The 24,224-nt window shown below is 42.6% G+C and overlaps 1 protein-coding gene across 3 annotated transcripts in view; it reads left to right on the top strand.

Annotated features, from left to right (window-relative positions):
- The window catches only part of SLCO5A1 (solute carrier organic anion transporter family, member 5A1), a 100,524-nt gene that overhangs the window by 30,383 nt on the left and 45,917 nt on the right, over positions 1 to 24,224 (top strand). For all 3 annotated transcript variants that reach the window (XR_001362158.1, XM_005866351.2, XM_014539819.1), the window contains exons 2-3: positions 6,664 to 6,796; positions 11,622 to 11,836. Coding sequence is in view for 2 of the 3 variants with exons in the window: in XM_005866351.2 (XP_005866413.2) it covers positions 6,664 to 6,796; positions 11,622 to 11,836 (348 nt within the window). In the remaining variant the exon portion in view is untranslated. The remainder of the gene's footprint in view (positions 1 to 6,663; positions 6,797 to 11,621; positions 11,837 to 24,224) is intronic.

The raw sequence follows: 24,224 nt of genomic DNA, 5'->3' as shown, positions 1-24,224 counted from the left end.
TATATATAAAATAAACTATAGGCCTGGTGCACGAAATTTGTGCACTCGGGGGAGAGTCCCTCAGCCCAGCCTGTGCCCTCTCACAGTCCGGTAGCCCTCGGGGGATGTCCGACTGATGGCAGTGGGACATCCTTAGCGCTGCCATGGAGGCAGGAGAGGCTCCCACCACTGCTGCTGCACTCGCCAGCCATGAGCCTGGCGCAGGGCTTCTGGCTGAGCGGTGCTCCCCTGTGGGAGCACACTGACCACCAGGGGGGCAGCTCCTGCATTGAGCGTCTGCCCCCTGGTGGTCAGTGCACTTCATAACAACCGGTTCCGCCATTTGGTCGATTTGCATATTAGGCTTCTATTATATAGGATGCCCAGTGTTATCCTTTATTTTTAAAAAAATATTTTTATTGATTTTTAGAAAGAGAGGAATAGAAAGGGAGAGAGAAAGAAACGTTGATGTGAGAGGGTAACATTGATCAAACCAGGGATCAAGTCTGCAACCCTGGCATGTGTCCTGAACGAGAATCAAACGGACAACCTTTTGGTGCACGGGATGATGCCCAACCAACTGAGCCACACTGGCCAGGCTTCTGGTGTTATCTTTTAGCAATAGTTCTGTCAGTTACTATAGACTTTGACAGCTAACACTTTTCTAAATATAAGAATAAGCTTTACAGTGAGTGTAAGCACTCTGATTGTATTAGAACTAACTCCAGTGGACTGATAGAAAGAAGGGGGTAATATAAAACATGTCTTAAAAAGTTTGTATCCCTTTACTGTCTGCAAAATTGCATGGAAGGCCATGACAATGCCAACGTGTGTAGGGACATTTGCACATGACTTTCTTCCACTTGTGCCTAAGTTTGCTCTGGACTTGGCTCTTTCCTATGGAACTCATGCTTCTTCGAATGCCTGGAAAGCAAACTGGAGTGTCATACCTCTGCTTGTTTACCTGGAAGGTGTTTCCTGGCATGACTTACCTTTCCCAGGAGACAAATTTAATCTGCTCTTAGCAGCTGGTACACTCCTCTGCGTCTTCACGGTAATTATTGAAGTAAGTGTCATACAACATATTTGGAATGTGTTTTTCAGTTAATGTGCATTTCTCTGCCATCATATGGCAGCCAATTAGTGATGATGCTGGAGATGAAAAATGAGCTTCTGTTTCATTTAGAATGCTTTTAAGACTCCTGCTACTAGCAATTCCCAAAATATTTCGAGATTTTTCAGCTCTTATGGGACTAATTTCTTTAGCGGTAGAGACCTACATACTTCTAATTAAACTTTTGTTGCTTTTTTTGTATTTTAGAGACATGTGTCCATAAACAGAAATGCTTCGGTATCAGACAGAGCCAAGTTCTAATTTTGGCTCTACCCCTTACTGGTAATTGGTAATCTCAGGGCTCAGCTTTCTCATCTGTAAATTGGGAAGGATAATATATTTTCTACCCATAAAGCTGTTAGTGTTGAATGGCACAAAAGATGTTAAGTGCCTATTGTAGTTTCTGGAAGAACATCAATAAACAATATTTGTGATGTCATTTTATTTCATAGTGAATTATAGTTCCACTAAAATATTACTTGGGGCTTATACTCTTACTAGAGGCCTGGTGCACGAAATTCATACATGGGTAGGGTCCCTAGGCCTGGCCAGAGATCAGGGCCGATTGGGGCCTTCCTTCATTCTGTGCTGCCCCCTGGTGGTCAGTGCACATCATAGCGAGCAATCGAACTCCCGGTCTTCTGGTGGAACTCCCAAGGGGACAATTTGCATATTAGGCTTTTATATATATAGATAAGTCGAATCTTTGAGAAATTGCCAATAATGGAAAAATGGACTTAAATTTTTAAAATGAGTATTTCTGCTCTAGCTGGTTTGGCTCAGTGGATAGAGCTGTCAGCTTGTAGATTGAAGGGTCCCAGGTTTGATTCCAGTCAAGGGCATGTGCCTGAGTTGTGGGCTCGATCCCCAGTGGGGGGCATGCTGGAAGTAGCCAATCAGTGATTCTCTCTCATCATGGATGTTTCTGTTTCTCCCTTTCCCTTTCTCTCTGAAATCAATAAAAGTATATTTTAAAAAGTAAAAATAAACATGAGTATTTCCTGAAGGCATAAAAACTCTTCTTAAACATTAAAATTAATACTTGCATTATGCCTCAAAATATTATTAATATTGTTTCTACTTTCCTATATACATAATGCAGTGAGAAATGTCATCATGATATATATGGTGAGCTGCTGCCCAAAAGCTTGTACCAAATTTATAACTCTGGTGCTAATTTATTTGGTTAGAGTTGTATTTCATTGTTTGTAGCTTCTATTTTTTTGATAACTAGTGAAGTTATTTTCTCATGGATTCATTAATGTTTTGATTATTTCTTGCATTGGGAATCCATACTTAATGTTACTAAAACATATTGCCCCAAAATGTAATTTTTAAAAATTTGACATATATATATATTTTTATGCTTTCATGATAGCTGTCTTTGTGGTTCTTCTTGAGGACCGGATTAAGTTTATAGACAACAATCACTCACAGGTGATCAAATGTGATGTCTTAAAGGCACAGCTCATTAAGCCCTCCCCTCTCCCATGCCCCAGATAGGAATAAAGTGCAACCGGCTGCTTATATATGTACTTGGTTGTTCCCTTTTAGAGTACAAATTACTTTGAAAATATTTCTAGAGGAAGAGAGTGAGTTTAAACCAACTATTGCTCACTATGGTAGTGAGGAGAACATACTTTGAACCTAAAGAATCATTTCCCGTCTCATCTGGAACCTCAGATGCTCTCTGGATGTTTTAGCAACGTGATAGAGCGCAGGCAGCTGTCCTTCGGCTGTCAGGTCTGTGTCAAAATGACTGAATCACTTAAAAGAAAAAAAATGGCTGCTCAAAATAACTGAGATCAAAGGTGTCCTCTCTGTCTGTGCTCGTGAGTGGAAAGAATGAGCGAGGGAAGAGTTCTCTAAATGTGATGCTCTCAAGCACCTTGGCTAATTTTCAAGGAATTATGCAAGCTGAGTGGGAGCTGGCGTCCCCGCTGCTGTACTTTCCCAGCGGCATGTGGGCGGCTTTGCGTGTCCTCTTTTCATCTGCAGTGACCGTGACACCAAACATATTCAGGAGAGCGACCTACTCTCACTGCAGCCCAGCCTGGGTTGAATGGTCATTTGAGGACCTTAGGCAAGCATGTGACACGTCGCTCGGCACACCCGTCCTGGGTGCAATCCCAGGTCCTGAGCCCGAGCCCAACTTTTTCGCGTAACCCCCACCCCTGTCAGCATCAGTTCCCAGCAGCACTCTGTGCCGTGTGGGTCTGAGCCAGGAGGTCCGGGAGGAAGCGGGCAGCGAGCAGGGAAGAGTGGGAGGTGGGGCGCAGCATGGAAACAGAGTCCGATAAATTAGAGACCAAGTTCAAATGAGGGTCCCGCAAACCTGGGCCAGTTCCAAAGAGGCTCTGAGAACTCTGGAAACCCACTGGGGAGGGTGGTGGCCCAGGGACAGCCTGGCAGTAATAGCCAGGCCTGGAGTGGGCTGGGTAGGAGTTCAGGCTCTGTGGCTAAAGCACAGAAACCAACTCTGCCAAACCGAGGACTTCATGGGGCAGGAGGAGGAAGGTGGCTCACAGGGACAGGGCAGCCCAGGGGTCTAGGGGGCAGGCGCCCATGATGGCTCTTTGAGGCACTGTTGCAAGGACGAATCCACTTCGACGGCTTTTGTTACTTCACCCGAGATTGAAGTCCATGTCTTCATTCCTTCTCTATGCATCAATATTTATTAGTGCTTATGGTCAGCACTGCTTAGGCATGGACATGGCACCAGTGGAAAAAAAGTCCCTGTTCTCATGGAAATGACATTCCAGTGGGAGAGACAGACAATAAGCAAATAAACAAATGTCATGTGGGATGGTGTTGTGTGCCATAGTGCCAACTCTAGCAGGGTAGGGTGACAAAGAGCAAGGGGGTGAGGGGTGGGGTGCCATGTGTATATATACACATATACATATAATATACATATATGTATAAAATACACATATAACAAACATAGTAACATATAGTATAGTTACTATACTATATGCTGTATATAGTATGTACAGTATATATGGTAGCATATAGTATAGTTATATAGCTATACATATATGAATATAACACATATATAACACACATATATTTATATATAGTCAAGTTCTATAGGTATACATACATGTATATATTTATTTCTGTTAATGAGAATGATATTGTTGGGCTTATAATGAAGATGTTTTTCTTTTCTTTTTTTAAATATATTTTATTGATTTTTTACAGAGAGGAAGGGACAGAGATAGAGAGCTAGAAATATTGATGAGAGAGAAACATCAATCAGCTGCCTCCTGCACACCTCCTACTGGGGATGTGCCCGCAACCAAGGTACATGCCCTTGACCAGAATCTAACCTGGGACCCTTCAGTCCATAGGCTGACGCTCTACCCACTGAGCCAAACCGGTCAGGGCTGAAGATGTTTTTCTGATGACACAGCTGAATTTTTAAAAGCTCCACCCATGCCTCATGACGTAGTTAAGGTGTCACAGGTTCCCCGTCAGTGGGTGACTACGGGTCTCACCAGCACAGCCACACAGGCATCCTGGCGCTGGGAGACCTGCGCCCAGTGCCCCAGGCACAAACCGTTTGGCAGAAGTGCCCCCTACTCACCTGGGTCTGTAAGAAGTCTCTTTCGTGCCAGAGGCACTATTTTGGGAAGATGATTCATGTCACATTTTGGCCTCATTACAGTTTTAAGTTGTACATGGTGCTGGTTTGCCTGGAGGTGTAAACATACATTTTATCTTCACATGCATACGGGAATACCTGGGTGTGGAAAAGGCCTTTCTATTCTTGAGTTCCGTTTTAGGCTGCAGACAGGGAGGCTAACATGATATTTATCGAAACGAGTTTTACTTGATGAAAAGCAGGCTTCCGAAAGAATGCTGGCCTCTTGAGGTGTGCCTCCTCCAGGCCGCATTTCCACGCACAGATGGAGAAGTGCAAGAACCTGACGTCTCATTGCTACAAGCAGGCGGTTCTGTAAAATAAACAAACACTGCGCGCTCTCTGCTGCATTGTGTGAAAAGCGAGAGCAGGTGCTAAGGTGCTGTCTGTAGCTCTAAGTAACAGCAGGGACAGGATTATTCAATGTTTATTCAGGTGCAGCTATTCTGATTATTCCAGTTTGCTTTTGGTGAATGCAGTTTTGTTGAAAGGATATGGCAAACCACTCATTTCTTCAGCGATTAAAATGCATGATGGCGCTAGAAGTGAGAAGCATGTAGCACCTGAGTTTATCATTCCTGAAAAGTGAGATTGATTCGACCCCGAGTAACTGGGTTTCGTCAGGACAAACACTGGGTTTGGAGTGTGGCTAGATTTCTCTATGACTTTTAAGGAATTTCATACTCCCCCTCAAAATTTAAAAGTTGGGGAAATATTATTTACTTAAAATTTTTAAATCACAGCATGAAAACAATATAAAGAATGGACAACGGACTTGTTACTTTTTGCTATAAGCCCATATTGATGGTGAAAATTTTTAAAAATATATTTTTATTGATCTCAGAGAGGAAGGGAGAGAGAGATAGAAACATCAATGATGAGAGAGAATCATTGATTGGCTGCCTCCTGCATGCTCCACACGGGAGATCGAGCCCGCAATCCGGGCATGTGTCCTGACCAGGAATTGAACCGTGACCTTCCAGTTCATAGGTCAACACTCAACCACTGAGCCACGCTGGCAAGGCTAATGGTGAAATTTTTTGAATAGAATGACAACCTTTCTGATCTACCGACAGTAAGACCCCAGCCCCTGCCCATTTGGACATGTGCTTTAAAAATTATTTTCTAATTCAGCTGTGGGTTGGTGCTTTCCGCTTGGGTTCTAACTCAGGCCATTTAAGGAGATTTAGTAACCTCTAAGTAAGATTCCTCAGTTAACAGTAAACCAAACTCATTGTGAGATCTTTGATTCTAAAGTGGTGATTTGAAAATATGAGTGATTTGAGGGTGATTCAGAAGGTTTGCCAATCCAACTGAACCCAGCTTCTAGTAAAATCTGGCCTTGAATTCCCTTAACCTGTTAGAATCTTGTAGCTGTGACAAGAGACATCTACTTTTCCCCCCTTTCCATACTGTTGAGACTACCTATTATATTCTCTTGGTTATTCAATGACCACTTCACGAACCACCCATGTCTGTACTTTCAGAAATGAAAACTGTGTGGGTCTGGGTATGTCCTGAGCACTTATATTAAAAAATAAAATCAACCAAAAAGTTCTTCAAGTGATTTGCATGCTCTAAGAGGCCCATGTCTGTACTTTCAGAAATGAAAACTGTGTGGGTGTGGGGTATGTCCTGAGCACTTATATTAAAAAATAAAACAAAATCAACCGAAAAGTTCTTCAAATGATTTGCATGCTCTAAGCGTACAACAGGCAACAGTTAAATAAAGGACATGATTTGAAACCCAAATGTCAACATAGACACAATCTCTAAAGTTCTCTAAAGAGCGAATCTTTTCACTCTCTGTTTGGAAGTTGTTAGCTGGGTTGAACTGCGACTTCTGCACGGTCTGACTGAAATTAGACGACTGGAGCGTCAGGACATGCCGCTGCATTTCACATTTCCCCTTCTGTCTTCTCAGCCATCATGTATGTCATGGGAGCTCTTGGTCCTGCAGTGGGATACTTATTAGGTGGACTTCTTATTGGTTTTTATGTTGATCCCAGAAATCCTGTTCAACTTGACCAGAATGACCCTCGTTTCATTGGAAACTGGTAAGAACTGTTTACTAAATTTTTCATTTCACTTATGATTAACGATAGAGTCACAGTACCCTTGTAGTTAACATAAAAACTTCCCCAGGGGGAATATGAAAAACAACCAAAAGTCACTGAGGAGGGGGTAGTAGGCAAAATAATAATCCCTCAAAGTTATCTATGTCCAACCCCCGGAATTTAGGAATGTGTCACCTTTTCCTGGCAAAGGGGACTTTGTAGGTGTGGTTAAGTTAAGGATCTTGAGATGGGGGAATATCCTGGATGATCCTGGTGGACCCAATATAATCACAAGGGTCTTTATAAGGAAGAGAAGGAGGCAGGGAGGTCTGAGTAAGAAGAGGTGACATGGTGACTGAGGCAGAGGCTGGCGTCATGTGCTTTGAAGAGGGAGGAAGGGACCACAGGCCACGGAGTGAAGGTGGGCTCTGGAAGCTGGACAGGCAAAGAGGTAGGTGCTTCCGAGAGCCTCCTGGAGGAACACAGCCTTGCCCACCCATTTTAGACGTCTGACCTCCCGGACTATAAGATAATACATTTGTGTAATTTGTTATAGCAGCAATAGGAAACTGATACAGACGGTTTGGGAATAACAGCTTAATCCCCATTTTTCAGGATAGAGACTGTTGGTTCCTTAATAGCAGAATGGAGGAAAAGGGTGAAATGGCTGTGCTGGGACTTTCCTGTGTCCTTGAATCAAAGCTTTCATGATCTTTTCTGTGCCTTTAAGGTCGCCCCTCCCCACTTTCTTATTATATTGTGTTTGTGCTTTGTCAACCCTCTCCTCACTGCCCAGAAATCTAGCTCTACTTTCCCATCGTCACATGCAGTGAATCCTTTCACTTGGGAGTAGTTTGTCCCCATGGGTGCTGGAGAGTTAGTTACTCGCTCACTTGCAAACCCTTAGCTGTCTTGTCAAGTAAGTCATGTTGAGGACTTAGAGAATAAGGACTCCACTTATTTATTCAGATAGCCAGGGATTTGTTCAAGTCCTTCACAGCCCTCCACTTTGACGTGAGTTCTTTTTTCATGATTGTAAGCACCAAAAAGTATTGTCCTAGATTCATTTGACATGCATTAGTAATAGGTGATCGCTGATGAGAAATGTTCATTTTATACCAAGGAGAATACTGCAGTATCAGACATGAGTGTCGAGTAATTAGTTTCTAAAGAATTTCTTAGAGAACTGTGCTCTGTGCTTCATTACAAGATAATAACCTCATAACTCTGAGGTATGTGGGAATAATGCTTCACACTATTTATTTTCAAAGCAGTTAAAACTATTAATTAGGTTACAGAACACTTCTTATTTTCATAAGTAATGCTCTCTGAAGATGGAAGTGCTAAGGTCTAGATGAGCCTGGCTTGGTAGAATTTTGAAATTATACCAAAGGAAGTTCCCTTGTCAGCATGAGGGGAATAACACAGGAGTTTTCAGTGCTTGACTGATAGTGAAAGTTTTGGTCTCAACCACTGTTTTGTTTGCAGTTTTGAAATAAATCAGAATAAGAGCCTTTTTGTTTTGTTCTCAGAAAACTAGATTATTAAACCATTTTTTTTATCAACATGCAATGTATGATCTGTGTTCTGTGTAGATGTTCATATGAAGAACAGTAGGGGACATCTGGTGGTGAGAGAGGATGAACGAGAGGGCTGAGAGAAAGAAGGCGGCAGGAACTTTCAGCTTTCCAGTGCTTTATGCTGTCTTTAGAAAGTTTCCTAGTAGACATCAACCCCGTTGTTTGCAAAGTGGAGTGATTAAGAGTGAACCCATACTTTAAACCCACAGTCCCCTGGGTGCTGAATAGCTGTGTGACCTTGGGGAGGTTACTCAACTTCTCTGTGTCTCAGTTGTTGCTATTGTTTTTTAAGCCCATAAAATGGGAAATAGTTACAGTACCTACTTCACCGGGTTGTTGTGAGGCATGAATGAGTCTATGTATGTAGAGCTCTAAATAGTTCTTGCTATATGATGTTTTAGTTATTATTCATTCCTTTGTATTTCATCAATGTTCAAGTAGTTTTATTCATTTGAATGGCCCATTATTAGTTCTACAAATGATAAAATTCCTCAATATAGAAATTTAAAAATGAATTTTGTTTATTGAGTAGCCCTGTTTGTAAGACTTCCATCTTGAGCAAAGACATAGTTATTTGACACAATGTTATTTTATCCCATGCCTAGCACAATGATATATTTTTCAATAAATAAATGCTGAAAGAGTGAAGGAATGAATAAATGAATAATGCTAACATTTATTAGGCGCTTTCTCTGTGTCAAGCATTATACTAAGAGCTTTACACACTTTTCATTTAAGCCTTATAACAACCACAAGGAAAACTGATGCTCAGTGATTTGAATAACTTCCCCCAAACCTCAGAGTCGGTGAGAGCTGGGATAAACTGAGTCAGGGTGGAGGTCTTAGTCAATATACTTCACTGACCCTTTTAGTGAACAGTCTGCTCTGAGTAATGATTCATAAAAAAGACTGAAGAACCCTGGCTTTTCAATTTTGACTCTTTCTTATGTTTGTTTTCCCAACACATGATGCGCACTCTCTTGTCTTAGCCGCCTTTTCTCAGGGTTCTCTTTAGCACCACCATTATGTCATGTGCTAACGATGATTTGTTACTGTGGATCATGAGGAATGTAGGCTGCTTTGCTCTGCTTAGGAATGTCCCCAAACATTTATACTGTTTATTCACTATAATTCTTCCCCTTCTTCTATATTTACTCTCACTCTGGACTACTATGAGTGCATCTTTAATGTTTGCGTATAATTTTAAGGCAGTGGCTCTGGCTGGGGGTGTGGGAGCCTGCGTGCAGATCTACATGCAAACAAACAAAATGAGCTACTCTAAATTGATTGCTGACGGGGCAGGCATTTTGTTAGGTTCATTTTGTATGTTGGCTTATTGATTTTGATGAATCCAAAAGAGTTTATTTATTTATTTTTTTGTATAGCAAAGGTGGAAATTTATTTTTTATTTTATTATTATTTTTTTAAGGTGGAAATTTATTGAAGAACAAGTACAGACTCCCACGTGGGGAGGGGGAAAGAGTCCCCACTCCAAAACAGTTCTTATTACTCCTCTTTCAGATGAGAAAGTGGGTTCAGAAAAGCAAAATTAAGTTCCCTAGGATCTTAGAGCTAGTGAGCGGTAAAGACCGGATAAAAACCCAGGTCTGTCTGAAACCACAGCTCAAGAACTGTCCCTTTGCTACGCTGCCTGCCCTCTTGTGGAGAGAGCACGAGAGGTCTAGGGAACTGAAGGTTGGGGAGACTGAATGTCACGTTTGCAGAAAGAGTTTCAAGAAAGGTTGATGAGCAGGGCCAGGTTAGTGAAGGCCTCGTGAGCAGCCAACTACTAAAAGGGCTAGATATTATAGTAGCTATGTTCCCTACAGACAAATGACTTTATTTTTAAAAAAACCTATTCCATTCAATGTATTTATTCAAGACATATTTTCAGTACCCAAATCTGTGTCAGGCACTGGGGTCATGATTATATTCTGAATAACTGAGATTGTGACAAGTCTGTCCTGAGCAATCTTCTGAAAATAAAGCCACTTGCTGATTGTCCTAAAATCTTTACTTGATGTGACTTTAAATATATTTTAAAATAGCACACTGGATTATTAATGACCTGTTCTAGGAATGATTCTCTCAGCTAACCTACGACCTTTAGCAACTAACAGCACTGTGATTGAGACACTGCTTTTATAAATGAATTTTCACTTTGCAATTGATCTATATTCTCACTGGGTTGCATCCAACACTCATGCTTAGAATGCTGCTTGCATTCTGGTTACAACCGATAGGGTGTTGCTGCAGAGGATGGAGTTTGAGCATTCTTGAACTTGGAAGCCTTAAGGACACAGTTCAGAGTTGAGGAATCCTAGTGGGAAAGAGCTGCTCTGTTGGGTAGGACCAGGGGCTATTTGCTAAGAAAAGGTCGAAAGGGGACTGAGGGATTGCCCCTGGAGTATTATGCAAGCAAGAAGCCTAAGACCATAAACACGGAACTCTACTGCAGGGCTCGAAGTTGACTTCTACTCTGTATATGCTTCCTAGTTTCTGCAGCATGGCAACCTCAGATGAGTTCAAAGACAGTCTCGGTTCTACAACACTCAATTCTACATCCCCTAAGTAACTTTCGGACACACATTTCCTCTCTCTGAACTTTTATAGGATTCATGCTCTATTCCACCTGATCTAACACTTAATTATATACATTCTTGCATTTCTTGGAGGTATATATTTAGCTCACTTGTAACTAGGTTGTAGTTCTTGAAGTAAGGATCAAATGAAATGTCATTGGTGGCTAAGTATGGAGAAGACCAGCTTAATATCAGTACATTAATATTGTTCAATATATTAAGTGTTTGCAGAAAAATATTTGAGTGCCAATCAGCAATACATTCTACATGAGATAGTAATGCTTTTCTTCTAAGAAAAAAGTGTCCACAAAGCATGCTATAGAATCTGTACTATTTTTCTATTAAATTTGAGTTATTGGTTTATTATAAAATATACATTGTAGCAGAACTAACACATATGTGCTTAAAAATACTTGAATTCTAGGTTGCTTATTATAATGTTTATCATGCATATAATTATTGGGTGGATTTCTCATTTACCCCACAGAAAGGGAGGATTCCTATATTTTCTTAGTTTGTTCAACCCCCTACTGTTTAACAATTGATGAAGGTCAAAGGTTTTTTTCCTGGAGAATTTTATCACCACAAACTTCTACTTTGCTAATTTGTTCTCACTCACAATGCAAAAGCCATAAATGCTATTCACATTTCCCAATTTTTTAGGTGGAGTGGATTCCTCCTTTGTGCCGTTGCAATGCTTCTTGTGATATTCCCAATGTTTACTTTTCCAAAAAAGCTTCCGCCTCGACACAAGAAGAAAAAGAAAAAATGTTCTGTTCCTGCTGTTAGCGATGACGACATTATGAAGGAGAAATCAAACAATCATGAGCACGTGGACAAAAAAGTTTCTCCTATGGGATTTGGAAAGAATATCAGAGGTAAAGTATGTCTTTGGAAGTACCGGGCACATATTTATTCCAATCAGTGTGACTCAGACTGTGGTCCCAGGCCAGTGCTGCCCACAGCTGTTACTGGTCTGAGATGAGATCAGTGCCGAAATTGAGAGTAAGCATTGGGAAACTTTTAAAGAAATTTGACAGAGTCATTTTATGCCTGTTGAATATAACAGAGATAATAAAAAATTGGGCTTATATTTTGTATATATTTTTAACAATTTCTTTTCTTTTAAAAAATATTGAATTCAGATTGGAAGGGAGAGGGAGAAAGAGATAGAAACATCAATGATGAGAGAGAATCATTGATTGGCTGCCTCCTGCATGCCCTACACTGGGGGTTGAGCCTGCAACCTGGGCATGTGCCCTGAGCTGGAATCGATCCGTGATCTCTTGTTCATAGGTCAACGTTCAACCACTGAGCCATGCCAGTTGGGCTAAACATTTATTTTCTTCATTTTTTAATGGATTTTGCAAAAAATATCAGTACATGATAGACTGGAAATAATAATAATAAAATGATTGTTCCGCACAGATTGAGAAACATTGATTTAGCACTGATTTATATCCAAAGATACAGTTCTATATATCATTTACTATATTTAGAGATATCTGATTTTTAAAAATACTTATTGCATTATATAATGGATGGTTTGTGTCAGGGGAATGGTGGGTTTGGTATTTTGGCCTGATCCTTCTATAAACGTAAAACCTAGCCCTGGACAGGGATCTCATTCAACAGTGGCTCAGCCAAGTGCTTGTAAGTGGACAGAGAGAAGGCAACTAGGGGTGGGCCTCCCAACCCAGCGCAAAAACATCCAGAACGTTTCAGTGATGTGTGCTGGTTTGTTTTTTCATTTTTATTTCTCTTAAAAATAATGACTCATTATAGCTAGATTAGGCAATCTCACACCTGACCTATTTAGCTGAATCTCAACCAGCCCGTCTTTGTCCAGCCGTCAGTATATCTGGTGAGTGGCAAGAAATCCCTTTAATCCAGAAAACCTACAGTGCTGCACTCCCATTAGCTTCTGCTATTTCCTGACCTCAGTGAACGTACCTCAATCAGATTGAGGACGTTTTTAGCAAAGGCCAGCTTAGGAGTACCCTAATTAAGTTAATAACAATGTACCTACCTATATAGTTTAAGTTTAAAAAATTTGGCTCTCAAAAGAAATTTCAATCGTTGTACTGTTGATATTTGGCTCTGTTGACTAATGAGTTTGCCGACCACTGACCTAGGCACATTATCACCTCACGTTGACCACGTACACAGGAAAGCAAAGAGATACCTGCTGGGCCTAGAAAAAGTTGCTCATATTTTATGGAACTATTCCTGCAGCCTAAGAACAATAACGTTTAGATCGGATTATTTTCAATGCCCGCATTTGTTCAAAGCAAGCCAGGTGACATTTCACTGGACATGCTTCTTTCCTGTGAGGTTGTAGATTGGCCTCCCCACCCCCATCATCCTTTTCCGACAATGTATGTTTTGGGGCTGCCAAAATGACTTCTACTCTCAAAACATAAAGAATTCTCTGGATGCCTGAGCTCTTACCCCGTGGACCAGCCCATCATTTTCCATGTATGTTGTTATGGACTATTATGGTTGCTACCAAAAGAGTGATTTTAAAAAAAATTAGTTGAGATCAAGGTTGATGTTAAAGAATTTACCATACAGGAATAGACTCAGAATCTTAACTTACGGAGTGTGTAAAGTAGGTTCAAGGGGAGAACTAAAGACGTAGGTAAGCTAAAACTGTATGTTTGATAGCTTAGGCATAGATGACCTGAAATATATGCTGTACTGTATAGTAGAGAAAAGAGAGAGAAGATTGATACCAAATACCAACAGCGGAAACTATTGTTGATGGGAACAGCCTTCTTCTGGGGGATGCAGTGTAGACTATGCTGTTGGGGCCCCATCCTCCCTCGGGTCCTTCCTGTCTTCCTGGTGGAGGCCATCTGCCAGTACCTACATCATGTGCCTGAAGGTTTTCTTTGTAGGCAGGGACACTGCTGGGCTCCTGCTTGAGACAGGTTCAAGTGCCAAGGAATGAACACCTGGCCTCCCCCCCGCAAAGCAGTCTTAACCATGGCTGATGATCGCCCAGCTCACGGGCCAGACAATTCATCCTCACCGCCCCAGCACCATGTCCACATTCCCTGTCCCGTGTTTTCTGAATCTCCCAAATAAACAACTTGGACTTGAATCCTTATCTCAGGACCTGCTTTTAGGGGGGACATGCACTTAGGCAGGCAGGTTCAAAAGTGATAAAAGTCATCACAAAATTTTAAAATTATTTTTCAGAATGGAATCTATGCTCTGTTTTATTGGGTGTCTTCTTGTGCTGCTCGGGGTGGCTTCCTGTCATCTTTTCGATGCTCAGTTTCATGGTTCAGGATATTTTCTCTTAAAAGAAAGAGTAAGAGGAGTCTTATAACATCTGTTTCTATTCTGATTTTCTTGTCAGTATCTCTGATAAGTCCTCAGCTTTCTCACCCTACTTTCTGCCTTAATGCTGATGACTGATGTCACTTCTGCGGCCAAACCTCCTGATTCAGACATAGAGCTGGTTCCTTTCATTACTTCCACTTGTCCTGGATTCCCTCATTGTATCTAGACTGGAACCTCAAGAGGCACCTTTTCCTGTGGAAAAGGAATCCTATTTTAATGGGCTGATAAAGTGAAAATGTTCTGCTAAAAATGATTCAAATGATGTTGCTAATATTGAAATAATGTTCTGTTAGAATATATAAAGTTAATTCATGTTTATCTTGCACGTATTGACTTCCTTTAGAGTACCTAATACCTACACCTATGGGAAATGAAATCAGACCTATAATCTAATATTTAAACTGATTTTCAAAAGAACAAATAAAAATGTGGGGGGAATCATTTCATTGTTAACATAATTCCTGTTACAAAGCCATCATTCATTATTGAGTTCTTAAATTAAAGAATGGTTACTAAGATTTCCTTTGAGTTAAATCTGAGATTGATTCCCAGATCCTCTTATCCCTTGTTCTTTCTTTAAAAAATGTATTTTTATTGATTTTTAGAGAGAGAGGAAGGGAGAAGAGATAGAAACATTGATGAGAGAGAAACATCTATTGGCTGTCTCCTACACACTCCCTAATGAGGATCGAGCCCGCAACCCCAGCGTGTGCCCTGACCGGGAATCAAACTGTGACCTCTTGGTACATGGGTTGACACCCAACCACGGAGTCACACTAGCTGGGCTCCCTCGTTCTATTTTCTGGGGCAGGGCTTTTTAGGGTCTTTATACAGGGTGGGGCAAAAGTAGGTTTATAGTTGTGAATATGGGAAACACAATGTTTATTCTTGTATACTTATTAATTGTATTATTTTTCATATGAACAACTGTAAACCTAACTTTGCCCCACACAGTATATAGAATTTGGATACTAATATTAGCTTCTTCAGAGAGGAGGTGGAAAGAAAGCTCAGTTAATACTTCCTTAAAAAGAAAATTATTTGGGCCATACTGAATGGCACCCTTATGGAAAGTTCTGCCACACAGAATACTAGAAGAAAACGTACTATACTTTCCACCCCGCCTCCACGTTGTAATGATAGACATTGGGAAGATCTGACTCGGTGTTTCTTGATTCTCGTTATAAATTATGCAGGAATAAGACTGTTTTAAAACACCACAAAGGAGAAAAGTAGAATTTTTAGTGTCTGCGTCACCTATCCATAAGGAGACTAGCATTGATTGCATCAAACTCTTATCAATAAAAAGAAACACTTAAAATATTTAAGTGGATCAATTTTTCAGAGTTTCAAAATCCAGCATTTTAGTCTTCCAAATTTAACTGTTTATCTTCCTCAATGGAAAATGTTTGGTGGCAGTTAATCACAAGGACAATTTTATTTTTTGTGTCCACTTTTATATTTTTAAGCTTAATTGCTTAGCATTATGAATAAGCGGAAAATATAACACATTTTTCTCTGCCAAACTTTGTGCTAGAGTGTGATATGTTTGCAATACTAACTACATAAAGAGTTACTCTGAGGTGATGAGTGGATTTAAAGAGACCATTGAAAGTTACAGAAATTTGATCACTAAGGGATTATGTTGTCATTATTATTTTAAAAAAATATTTTTTATTGATAGCAGAGTGGAAGGGAGAAGGAGGGAGGGAGGGAAAGAGAGAGAGAAACATCAATGATGAGAGAGAATCATTGATCAGCTGCCTCCTGCACACCCCCTACTGGGGAATGAGCCTGCAACCCAAGCATGTGCCCTGACGGGGAATCAAATCGTGACCTCCTGGTTCATAAGTCGACACTCAACCACTGAGCCATGCCGGCGGGGCTGTCGTCATTATTTAAGCAGCTCTTCCCTCTATAGAAGATGCTGTCCTCTGCGCTGTGCCAGATGTGAAGATAGGGAGCCAGGCTTGCCCTCCGGGAGCTTACAGCCCACCGAGGGAGGCAGGACAGGCACAGGTGGGAATATATAAAGACCACAAGGGAGGCTGGACACACTGGCGTGAGGTTCACAGGCAGGCGGGGGAACATGTTGTTGAGGGATCAGGGAAGCTTTCATGAACCTTGGAAGATGGAGAATTTCAGTAAGTGGAGGGGGTGGTGGGAGAGCAAAGGCAAGCTTAGACTGCGCAGATGTGTTTGAAAGTGCTGAATACGTGCATTGTGGTTGGTGGGTGGATATGCGTGGCCGAGGCCTGGGAGATGAGGTTCAGAAGATGAGGTAGGGCCATATGGTGTGTGGAGAGCTGGAGTTCTGGCCTGTAACGGAAGTCATCCCTAACGGGCGGTGGGGCGGTCTGAGCGGACCTCAGCAGCCCTCCTCTGGGCAGATGACTTATGGAGAGGAAGGAGTGGAATGGAAGGAGGGGGTCCAGGCAGAAAGCTTGGACACAGTCGAAGTGAGAGGTGATAATGGTTTTGAGAAGTAGATGACGAGTAGAGAAGGAAAGGACAGAAGCCTCTAAACTGGTCTCCCTCTTCTATCCTGGCCCCTTTCCGTTGCCTTCAACTCAACAGCCAGGAGGATCCTGTTAAAATACCACTCCTCGGCTCAAAGCCCCTGTGGTCTCCCACGCCACTCACAGAAAAGTTCCTTCCCGATGCCACCTACTGGGGCTATGACCTGATCCCTGGTTACCTGTTTGGCCCCATCTCTCTATTGGAGTCCCATTTGTTTATTTGGCTCCAACCACATTGAGGAATAGTCCTCAGACGCGCCAGGCATCTTCTCACTCAGGGCCTTTGCACCTGCCGCTCCTGTGCTGGGAAGGCTCTCCCCTCAGTCCCCTCACACCTTCGGGATGTAACTCAGAGGGTCCCTTTTCAGGGAGGCCTTGCTTAGCCATCCTATCTAAAAATCTCCACCCTCCTCTCCAAACTCCTATCGCCTTTCCTCCTCTATTACCTCAACAGTCATCACTATCTAATATACTGTGTATTTTACTTATTTATGTTATTATCTCTGCAATGAGAAAGGAAGCTTAATGAAGGAAAGGAATTTTTAAAAAAATATGTTTTATTGATTTTTTACAGAGAGGAAGGGAGAGGGATAGAGTTAGAAACATCGATGAGAGAGAAACATCAATCAGCTGCCTCCTGCACACCTCCTACTGGGGATGTGCCCACAACCAAGGTACATGCCCTTGACCGGAATTAAACCTGGGACCCTTGAGTCTGCAGGCCGATGCTCTATCGCTGAGCCAAACCAGTTAGGGCAGGAAAAGAATTTTTTTGTTCATCATGTTCCCTGATGAATTTACACCCCCTGGTAGATACTCTACATATTTGAGGAATGAATTATTGAATGATAAGTGTTAGGTCCACGCCGACAGGAGCCAGGTCAAGAGACGCTGGGAGAGTTTTTAAGATATTTTATTGCATTCTCTCACAGCGGGCTGAGACCAGTATATCAGTGTCAGTGCTGAGGGAATGTTTATGTTCTCTTATACAGGGACTGGGTCAGGGTTGCACCAGCCAGTGGGGGGAGCTGCCTGAACAACAGGACATCCTTGGAAGATAGCAGGATGTATGGTGGGTGCACAACTTGGTCAGGCAGACGGTTGGGGAGTGTATCTTAAATTCTGCAGGTGCAGGCCGTTTGCTTCAAGCTATGAAAAAAAACACTATAATAAAAAAAGGGTAATATGCTAATTAGACCAGACGTCTTCTGGATGTCATTCCGGACATCCTTCCTGACGAAGCTGGGGCCAGAGGGAAGCAACCTGGGTCCTGGGTGCCTGCCGGTGGCCGGAGGAGGAAAGCCCGGGTCCCAGGTGCCAGAGGGAAGCTGGTGCCGGCAGCCTGGGGAAGGAAGGCCTACTCTTGTATAAATTTTCATGCATCAGGCCTCTAGTAGCAATATATTTCAGAAAACGTGTCCACACAGGAAAGGCCAGAGGTAGTGCATCCTAACAATGAGGAAGGAAGGAAGAGATTGTGTCTGTAGGATGTGGCAACTGATACGGGAATGATGGTGAGGGAGGTGCCAAGGGTGGTTTCAGGGTTTTAACCTCAGGTCGTGGGGAGAGGAACTAGTTGAGAGGGGCAGAAGGGATCAGTTCTCAATCGGAGTTACCCAAGAACATCGGAACTATTGCATGTGGCTCAGCATTTAAAAACTAGCATAGTATGGACTACGCTGGGGTCAATCCTTGATTCAGCGAAGAGGGATGGCCAAGAGCCTCCTGCCTTTAGCCCTCTTGCAAAGTTCCTTTGCCAAATTGCGCTTCAGTTTTATGTTTGCAGCTTCTATGAAAGCTGGTGCTTGAATTTCCCAGTTTGCCATAGAAGCATGGCTCAGTGCCCCTCATATATAACCCTATTGCTTGAGAACAGTGGTTCTTCAGCTTAGCCTGCGGACACACCGTGTGGGCTTCTTCAAACTCAGAGTGTCCGATCCAGGTGGCCTGGGGTGGAGCCTGAGAACATGCATGTTTAGCAGGTTCCCAAGTGATACTGGCACTGGTGGTCCAGAGACCACACTGTGAGAATCACTGCCCTAGAACTTGGGCAAACTTCTTTCCATGAAGAAGTCAGAGTGTTTCTGCTAATGACGGCCTTTTGCTTTGGAGTCAAATTTGAAGCCCAGGGAGGGTCTGATAGACAAGTTCAATTCTTTGCTCTGGTTTTGATGTTCTGCTCTACTTACACCTTATTTACCTCTGATGCTTTGTTTCATTTCCTTTTTACATTTATGTGTATGTGCACATGTTTTCTTGTGAGAAGCTAAACCTTTAGATTTGGACCTACAGCTTATGAGGGAAAAGGTAAATGGTAACAGGCCTGGCAAAGAATTCCTAAAAAAAGAAAGCACTTCCTTTATACTCAGTGCAAATGGATTGTGGGTTTACTCGTTGGATGGCACCTACCTGGGACAATATATAGAAATACTCATTAGTGCTGGATTTAAGGGCGCAGATTACTGTAGCCAGCAACCACCAATGATGGATTGGTGGCCCCAGTGGCTTCCCTTTCTGTTCATTGTCTGCAGATAAGTATCTCAGGAGCTCCCCCTGCAGCAGGAAAGGCCTTGGCCCACGTGTTGTGGATGGGCAGGAGAAATTGGCATGCTTTCATGGGGAGCCCAGGGCATAATTAGTTTCAAAGAAAATGAGCAAGAATGAAATGGATGAAGAGAGAATGGACAGGACAGTTGGGTCCTATTCGGCCATGTTACGTATGAAGAGCCACGTTGGTTTTGCTTTTACAGGAAGACAAGACTGAAAATAGTTTGATGCTTCTGGGTAACGGGCATCAGAAAGTCGCATCTGCGCTATGCCCATGAAACGCACGGGGTGGCGCAAGACCCACAGGCCCTCCGGGGAGTTGTGGAGGTGTCCACTGCATGGGGATGGTATGTTTCCACCTGCTCACCGATGCCCCAGAAGGCTTAAAAGTATACAAGTAGTAAAAACTTAAAGATCTGAGGTAGAGGAAAAATTAAATACTCATGTTGAGTGCTTATGAAGGAAGGGGATCAAGGGATTTCGTGGAGAGGTGATACGGAATTGGTTTTAGAATTAGAATTAGAATTTATGGAGGAGACTGAATGAATGAGGTCAGGGAAAGGTCAGTGTCGTTGCCCTGGCTGGTTTGGCTCAGTGGATAGAGCGTTGGCCTGGAGACTGAAGGGTCCCTGGTTTGATTCTGGTCAAGAGCACATGCCTGGGTTGCGGGCTTGATCCCCAGTAGGGGGCGTGCAGGAGATAGCCAATCAATGATTCTCTCGTCATTGATGTTTCTCTCTCTCCCTCTCCCTTCCTCTCTGAATATATATATATATATATATGGAAGGTCAGTGTCATTGAAAGAAGATTTATTACTTACACTAGAGGTCTGATGCACGAAATTTGTGCAAGAGTAGGCCTTCCTTCCCCTGGCTGCCGGGACCCGGGCTTCCCTTGCAGCCCCGGCCTCATCTGGAAGGTCGTCTGAAAGGACGTCCGGTCTAATTAGCCATTATGCTTTTATTATTATAGATTATTGCTTACAAGAGAAGAGTCATGCCATGCCATGCAGGGCCACAGGGAAGCACCAGGTGTGGTTGGGAAACAAAAAACAGGAGTTGGGGGGAAGCCAGGACCACCGCTTTATTGAGGTGTCCATGGGAAGACAAGGCAGGGCGGAGTGAATAATCCAGTGGGCTCTGGGCTGCAGGGTGTCTCTAGTTGTCTGGGACCTGGCCCTGGGTGAATTAGGGCAGGGGAAATACTGGCTGGGTGTGTGTGAGTTAGACAAGTTGGTGATTGGGACTATGTGTTCCCAGCGGAGCCCTGGCTATTTCTGATAATTGGTAGTTCATTTCTTTCTAGTCAGCAAGATTTTTATGTCAAAACATTGTGAAATACAGAAAAACCCCCATATAATTTTATTATATGATTAATATCATAACTTAGGTATTACAGCCACTGTGGACTCCCACCCGGCCTGACTGCTACAATTATTGTATGGTGTTCTCTCCATCTCATCTTCCCTCTCCCCACCCTCGAGGCTGAGGCCTTGGGTCTTGCCCATGTGCTTTGCAAAGCACCTGTCTTCTGACCATATCATGCTATTTTATAATTTGTCAACCTTTTATATAACAAGGACCCCCACTCTTGGTGTTTCCATTTTTACTATTGGTCTTTTTGGGCCCAGTATGAATTCTATGTCATGTTTGACTTAGTCCAGTTAAGCCACTTTTATGTGCTTGTTCAAGTGACACTTCCCTCACATTTTACTTTTATTTAAGAAATTGGCATTATGTAAGACTTTTAGGAAGGGAAGAGACTGCTCCCAAATATCATTCTAATTATTGAGCTAGATGGCTGGCAATACCTATCCTAAGAAAGCTTCTCTATTTCTTTGTTTCTTTTTCTCTTTCACAAATATCTTTATTGAGCAACTACTGTAGAAATGAAGAACCCAGGATACATATATGAAAAGTCCTTGTCCTTAAAGGGAGGTTGAAGGGAAAATAGGCATAATCCTATATAATAAAACCCTAATATGCAAATCGACCAAACAGTAGAATGACCGGTCGCTATAATGTGCAATGACCACCAGGGGGTAGATGCTCAACTCAGGAGCTGCCCCCTGGTGGTCAGTGCGCTTCCCCTGTGGGAGTGTCGCTCAGCCAGAAGCTGGGCTCATGGCTGTTGAGCTCAGCGGCGACAGGCAGTCATCCCCCGAGGGGTTCCAGGCTGCGAGAGGGTGCAGGCTGGGCTGAGGGACAGCCCCCCCCCCCCCAGTGCATGAATGTTGTGCACTGGGCCTCTAGTAAAATATAAGTGGAGACGTGCATCCTAAGGAAGGTTGAAAGAGGAGGAGGAAGGAGTTTCTAAGTTAGCTGTCTGCATCAGAGACGACTTCTCTTGGAGCAGGGATGGGGAACATCCAGCCCGGGGGCTGTGTAAGGCCCGAGACATCATTTGGTCTGGCTCTGCCAAGGCATTAGGGGGAGTTAATTAAATCTTTGACCAAATATGGCAGGCTAACTTTTAAGCTGATAATTGTGTATGGCCTGTGAGTAATGTTACAAGTATCCAAATGGCCCTTGACAGAAAAAAGGTTCCCCACCCCTGTCTTGGAGGGTTACACGTTGCTGCATCCCTTTAGAATTGCAGTTTTTTGGGGGTTGTTCATAGCATATAAAAGTAATGTATGCTCCTGGTAGAAAATTTGAAAGTAGGTAAAAGTATATTTACATTCAATAAGGCTAAATTTCAACCTCATTCCTGAACATAAATGCTTATATTTATTTACAATGAAAACGTATGTTTTGAAACTAGATAGAGGTGGTGGTCACACACCATGGTGACTAAACTAAAAGCCTGGAGGTTTTCGTGTCAGCTTGCCCTTAGGGTAGGATGTCTTAGCTTTCAGTGATCACTGTCAAGATTTCATCTCTCCTTCATCCTGTGTTTTGCTGCATCTTTGATTTTACAATGACACAGTTATAAGTGACACCAAGAAACTTATCTAATCATGTCTTGCAGCATAAAAACGAGGTATCTGGCTGCAAATGGATGGATTTAGCAACCTCTTTGCTGACTTAGGTTTTAGAACTTTGTGTTTCTGAAATAATTTTGGATTTACGTAAAAGCCACAGAAGCAGCACGCAGAATGCCTGTGTACCCTCCACCCCAAATTCTCCAATTGCTGACATTTTGACCCACCTGAGAAATTGAAGACATGATGCTCTACTGCCCGCTAATACTCTCATGTGTGTTTCCTCAGTACAAGGACATGCTCCTGTGTGACCACAGGGCAGCCAGCAAAGTCAGGAAGTTCACATCGATCCCAGGTTATCACTCAGACCACAGGTCCCACTCACATGTCGCCCATTATCCCAACTGCCCTTTATGTCCAAGATCCAATCCAAAAGTACAAGTTTTAGTGTCTTTTTCATCTCTGTTATTCTGGATAAGGTTCTCATCTTTTTTTGTGTGTGTCTTTTATGACCTTTATCTTTTTAAAAAGCCTAAGGCAATAACTTTATGGATATTGTTCAACTTGGCTTTAATGACGTCACCCCCTAATTTAATGCCCTTTCGTAGACATACCACTGGAACGGTGCTGTGCTCAGCACCCTGTGACAGAGGCCACACAGCGCGACCTCGCCTTGCAACCAGTTAGGTGAACTTCCATCACTTGGATGAGGATGTATCTGCCTGGTTTCTCCACTGTAAAGTGGATAGTAAATCACAACGATAAAGCGATAAATAATTTATAGGTACTTCGCTGTCAGTTCTCATTATTAGCAGAAGTTGTGTTCTATAGAGTCACCACGAGCACTGATGTAGCCAAGACTGAAGCATGGCTCCAGGGGAGACACAGGGCTGGATTCCTGCCACAACATCGCGGGCAACCCACCAACCCGCAACCTTGCTTGATGTGTGTTTCTGTTCAGCGACACCTTATGGAATATACGTTGTTGATTCATTCACATTGAACCCGTGGCCAGCAGCACTGTACCTCCTGCCTGAGAGAAGCTTATCTAACACACGCACTTTCTCTGGGAGGCCTGCCCCAGCCTCTTGCTCTTAGAAACACTACGCAGCACTTCAGCCCTATGCTTGGGGGTGGCAGGGCATTTTAAACAATGAAATGACCAAAAGCACAAAAATGCAAAAAATGTAACAATGTATTGTGAAAAGGACGCTTGTCTACAGTGTGAGAGCTGAAACAAGAGGGCCTTGTGCAACCTCAGCCAAGAATGTGCATCCCGCGACTCCCAAGTCTTGCTGTTTTATGCATGTCCTCGATTGGCCATGTGCTGCTAGTATTGATTTTATGGTTACAGATACAGTCTAGCGAGCAGGTGAATTTGCAAATACTGAATCTGCAAATAATGAGGATTGACTGGATCTCGTTCCTGTTAAACTCTAACTTACCATTTTTAGCATCAGTTGAGCTCAAATTGTTTCACATTTGGCCACTGGGAATCCTTCATGCTATCTTTCGGAAATGTCCCCATAATTTTTTGAGCACTTCTTTCTTGTTCAGCAAGATTTTCCAGGCTCATCTTGCATTTTCTCTGCCCCAGCTCTGAAGTTAGACAATTCTCCAAGAAGGTCAATGTCATTTTAGTGGAAAATGACATTGAGAAACCAAGAACTGAGTGCTAAGTAGGCTCATTGCTACTAGGGTGTCATTATATCTAAACCCTGTTAATACACAGAGTTAGGAAATGTATACACAGGGTGGGGCAAAAGTAGGTTTATAGTTGTTTATATGGAAAATAATACAATAATTAATAACAATATAAGATAAACTGTGTTTCACATATTCACAACTGTAAACCTACTTTTGCCTCACTCTGAGGGTACACATACACGCACACACAATTTATTATTTATCATCAATTGATTATCA

The sequence above is a fragment of the Myotis brandtii genome, unplaced genomic scaffold (assembly GCF_000412655.1).
Source record: "Myotis brandtii unplaced genomic scaffold, ASM41265v1 scaffold23, whole genome shotgun sequence".
Taxonomy (NCBI): domain Eukaryota; kingdom Metazoa; phylum Chordata; class Mammalia; order Chiroptera; family Vespertilionidae; genus Myotis; species Myotis brandtii.
The sequence above is the reverse complement of the archived record's forward strand: the minus strand, read 5'-3'. Positions and strand labels throughout refer to the sequence as shown.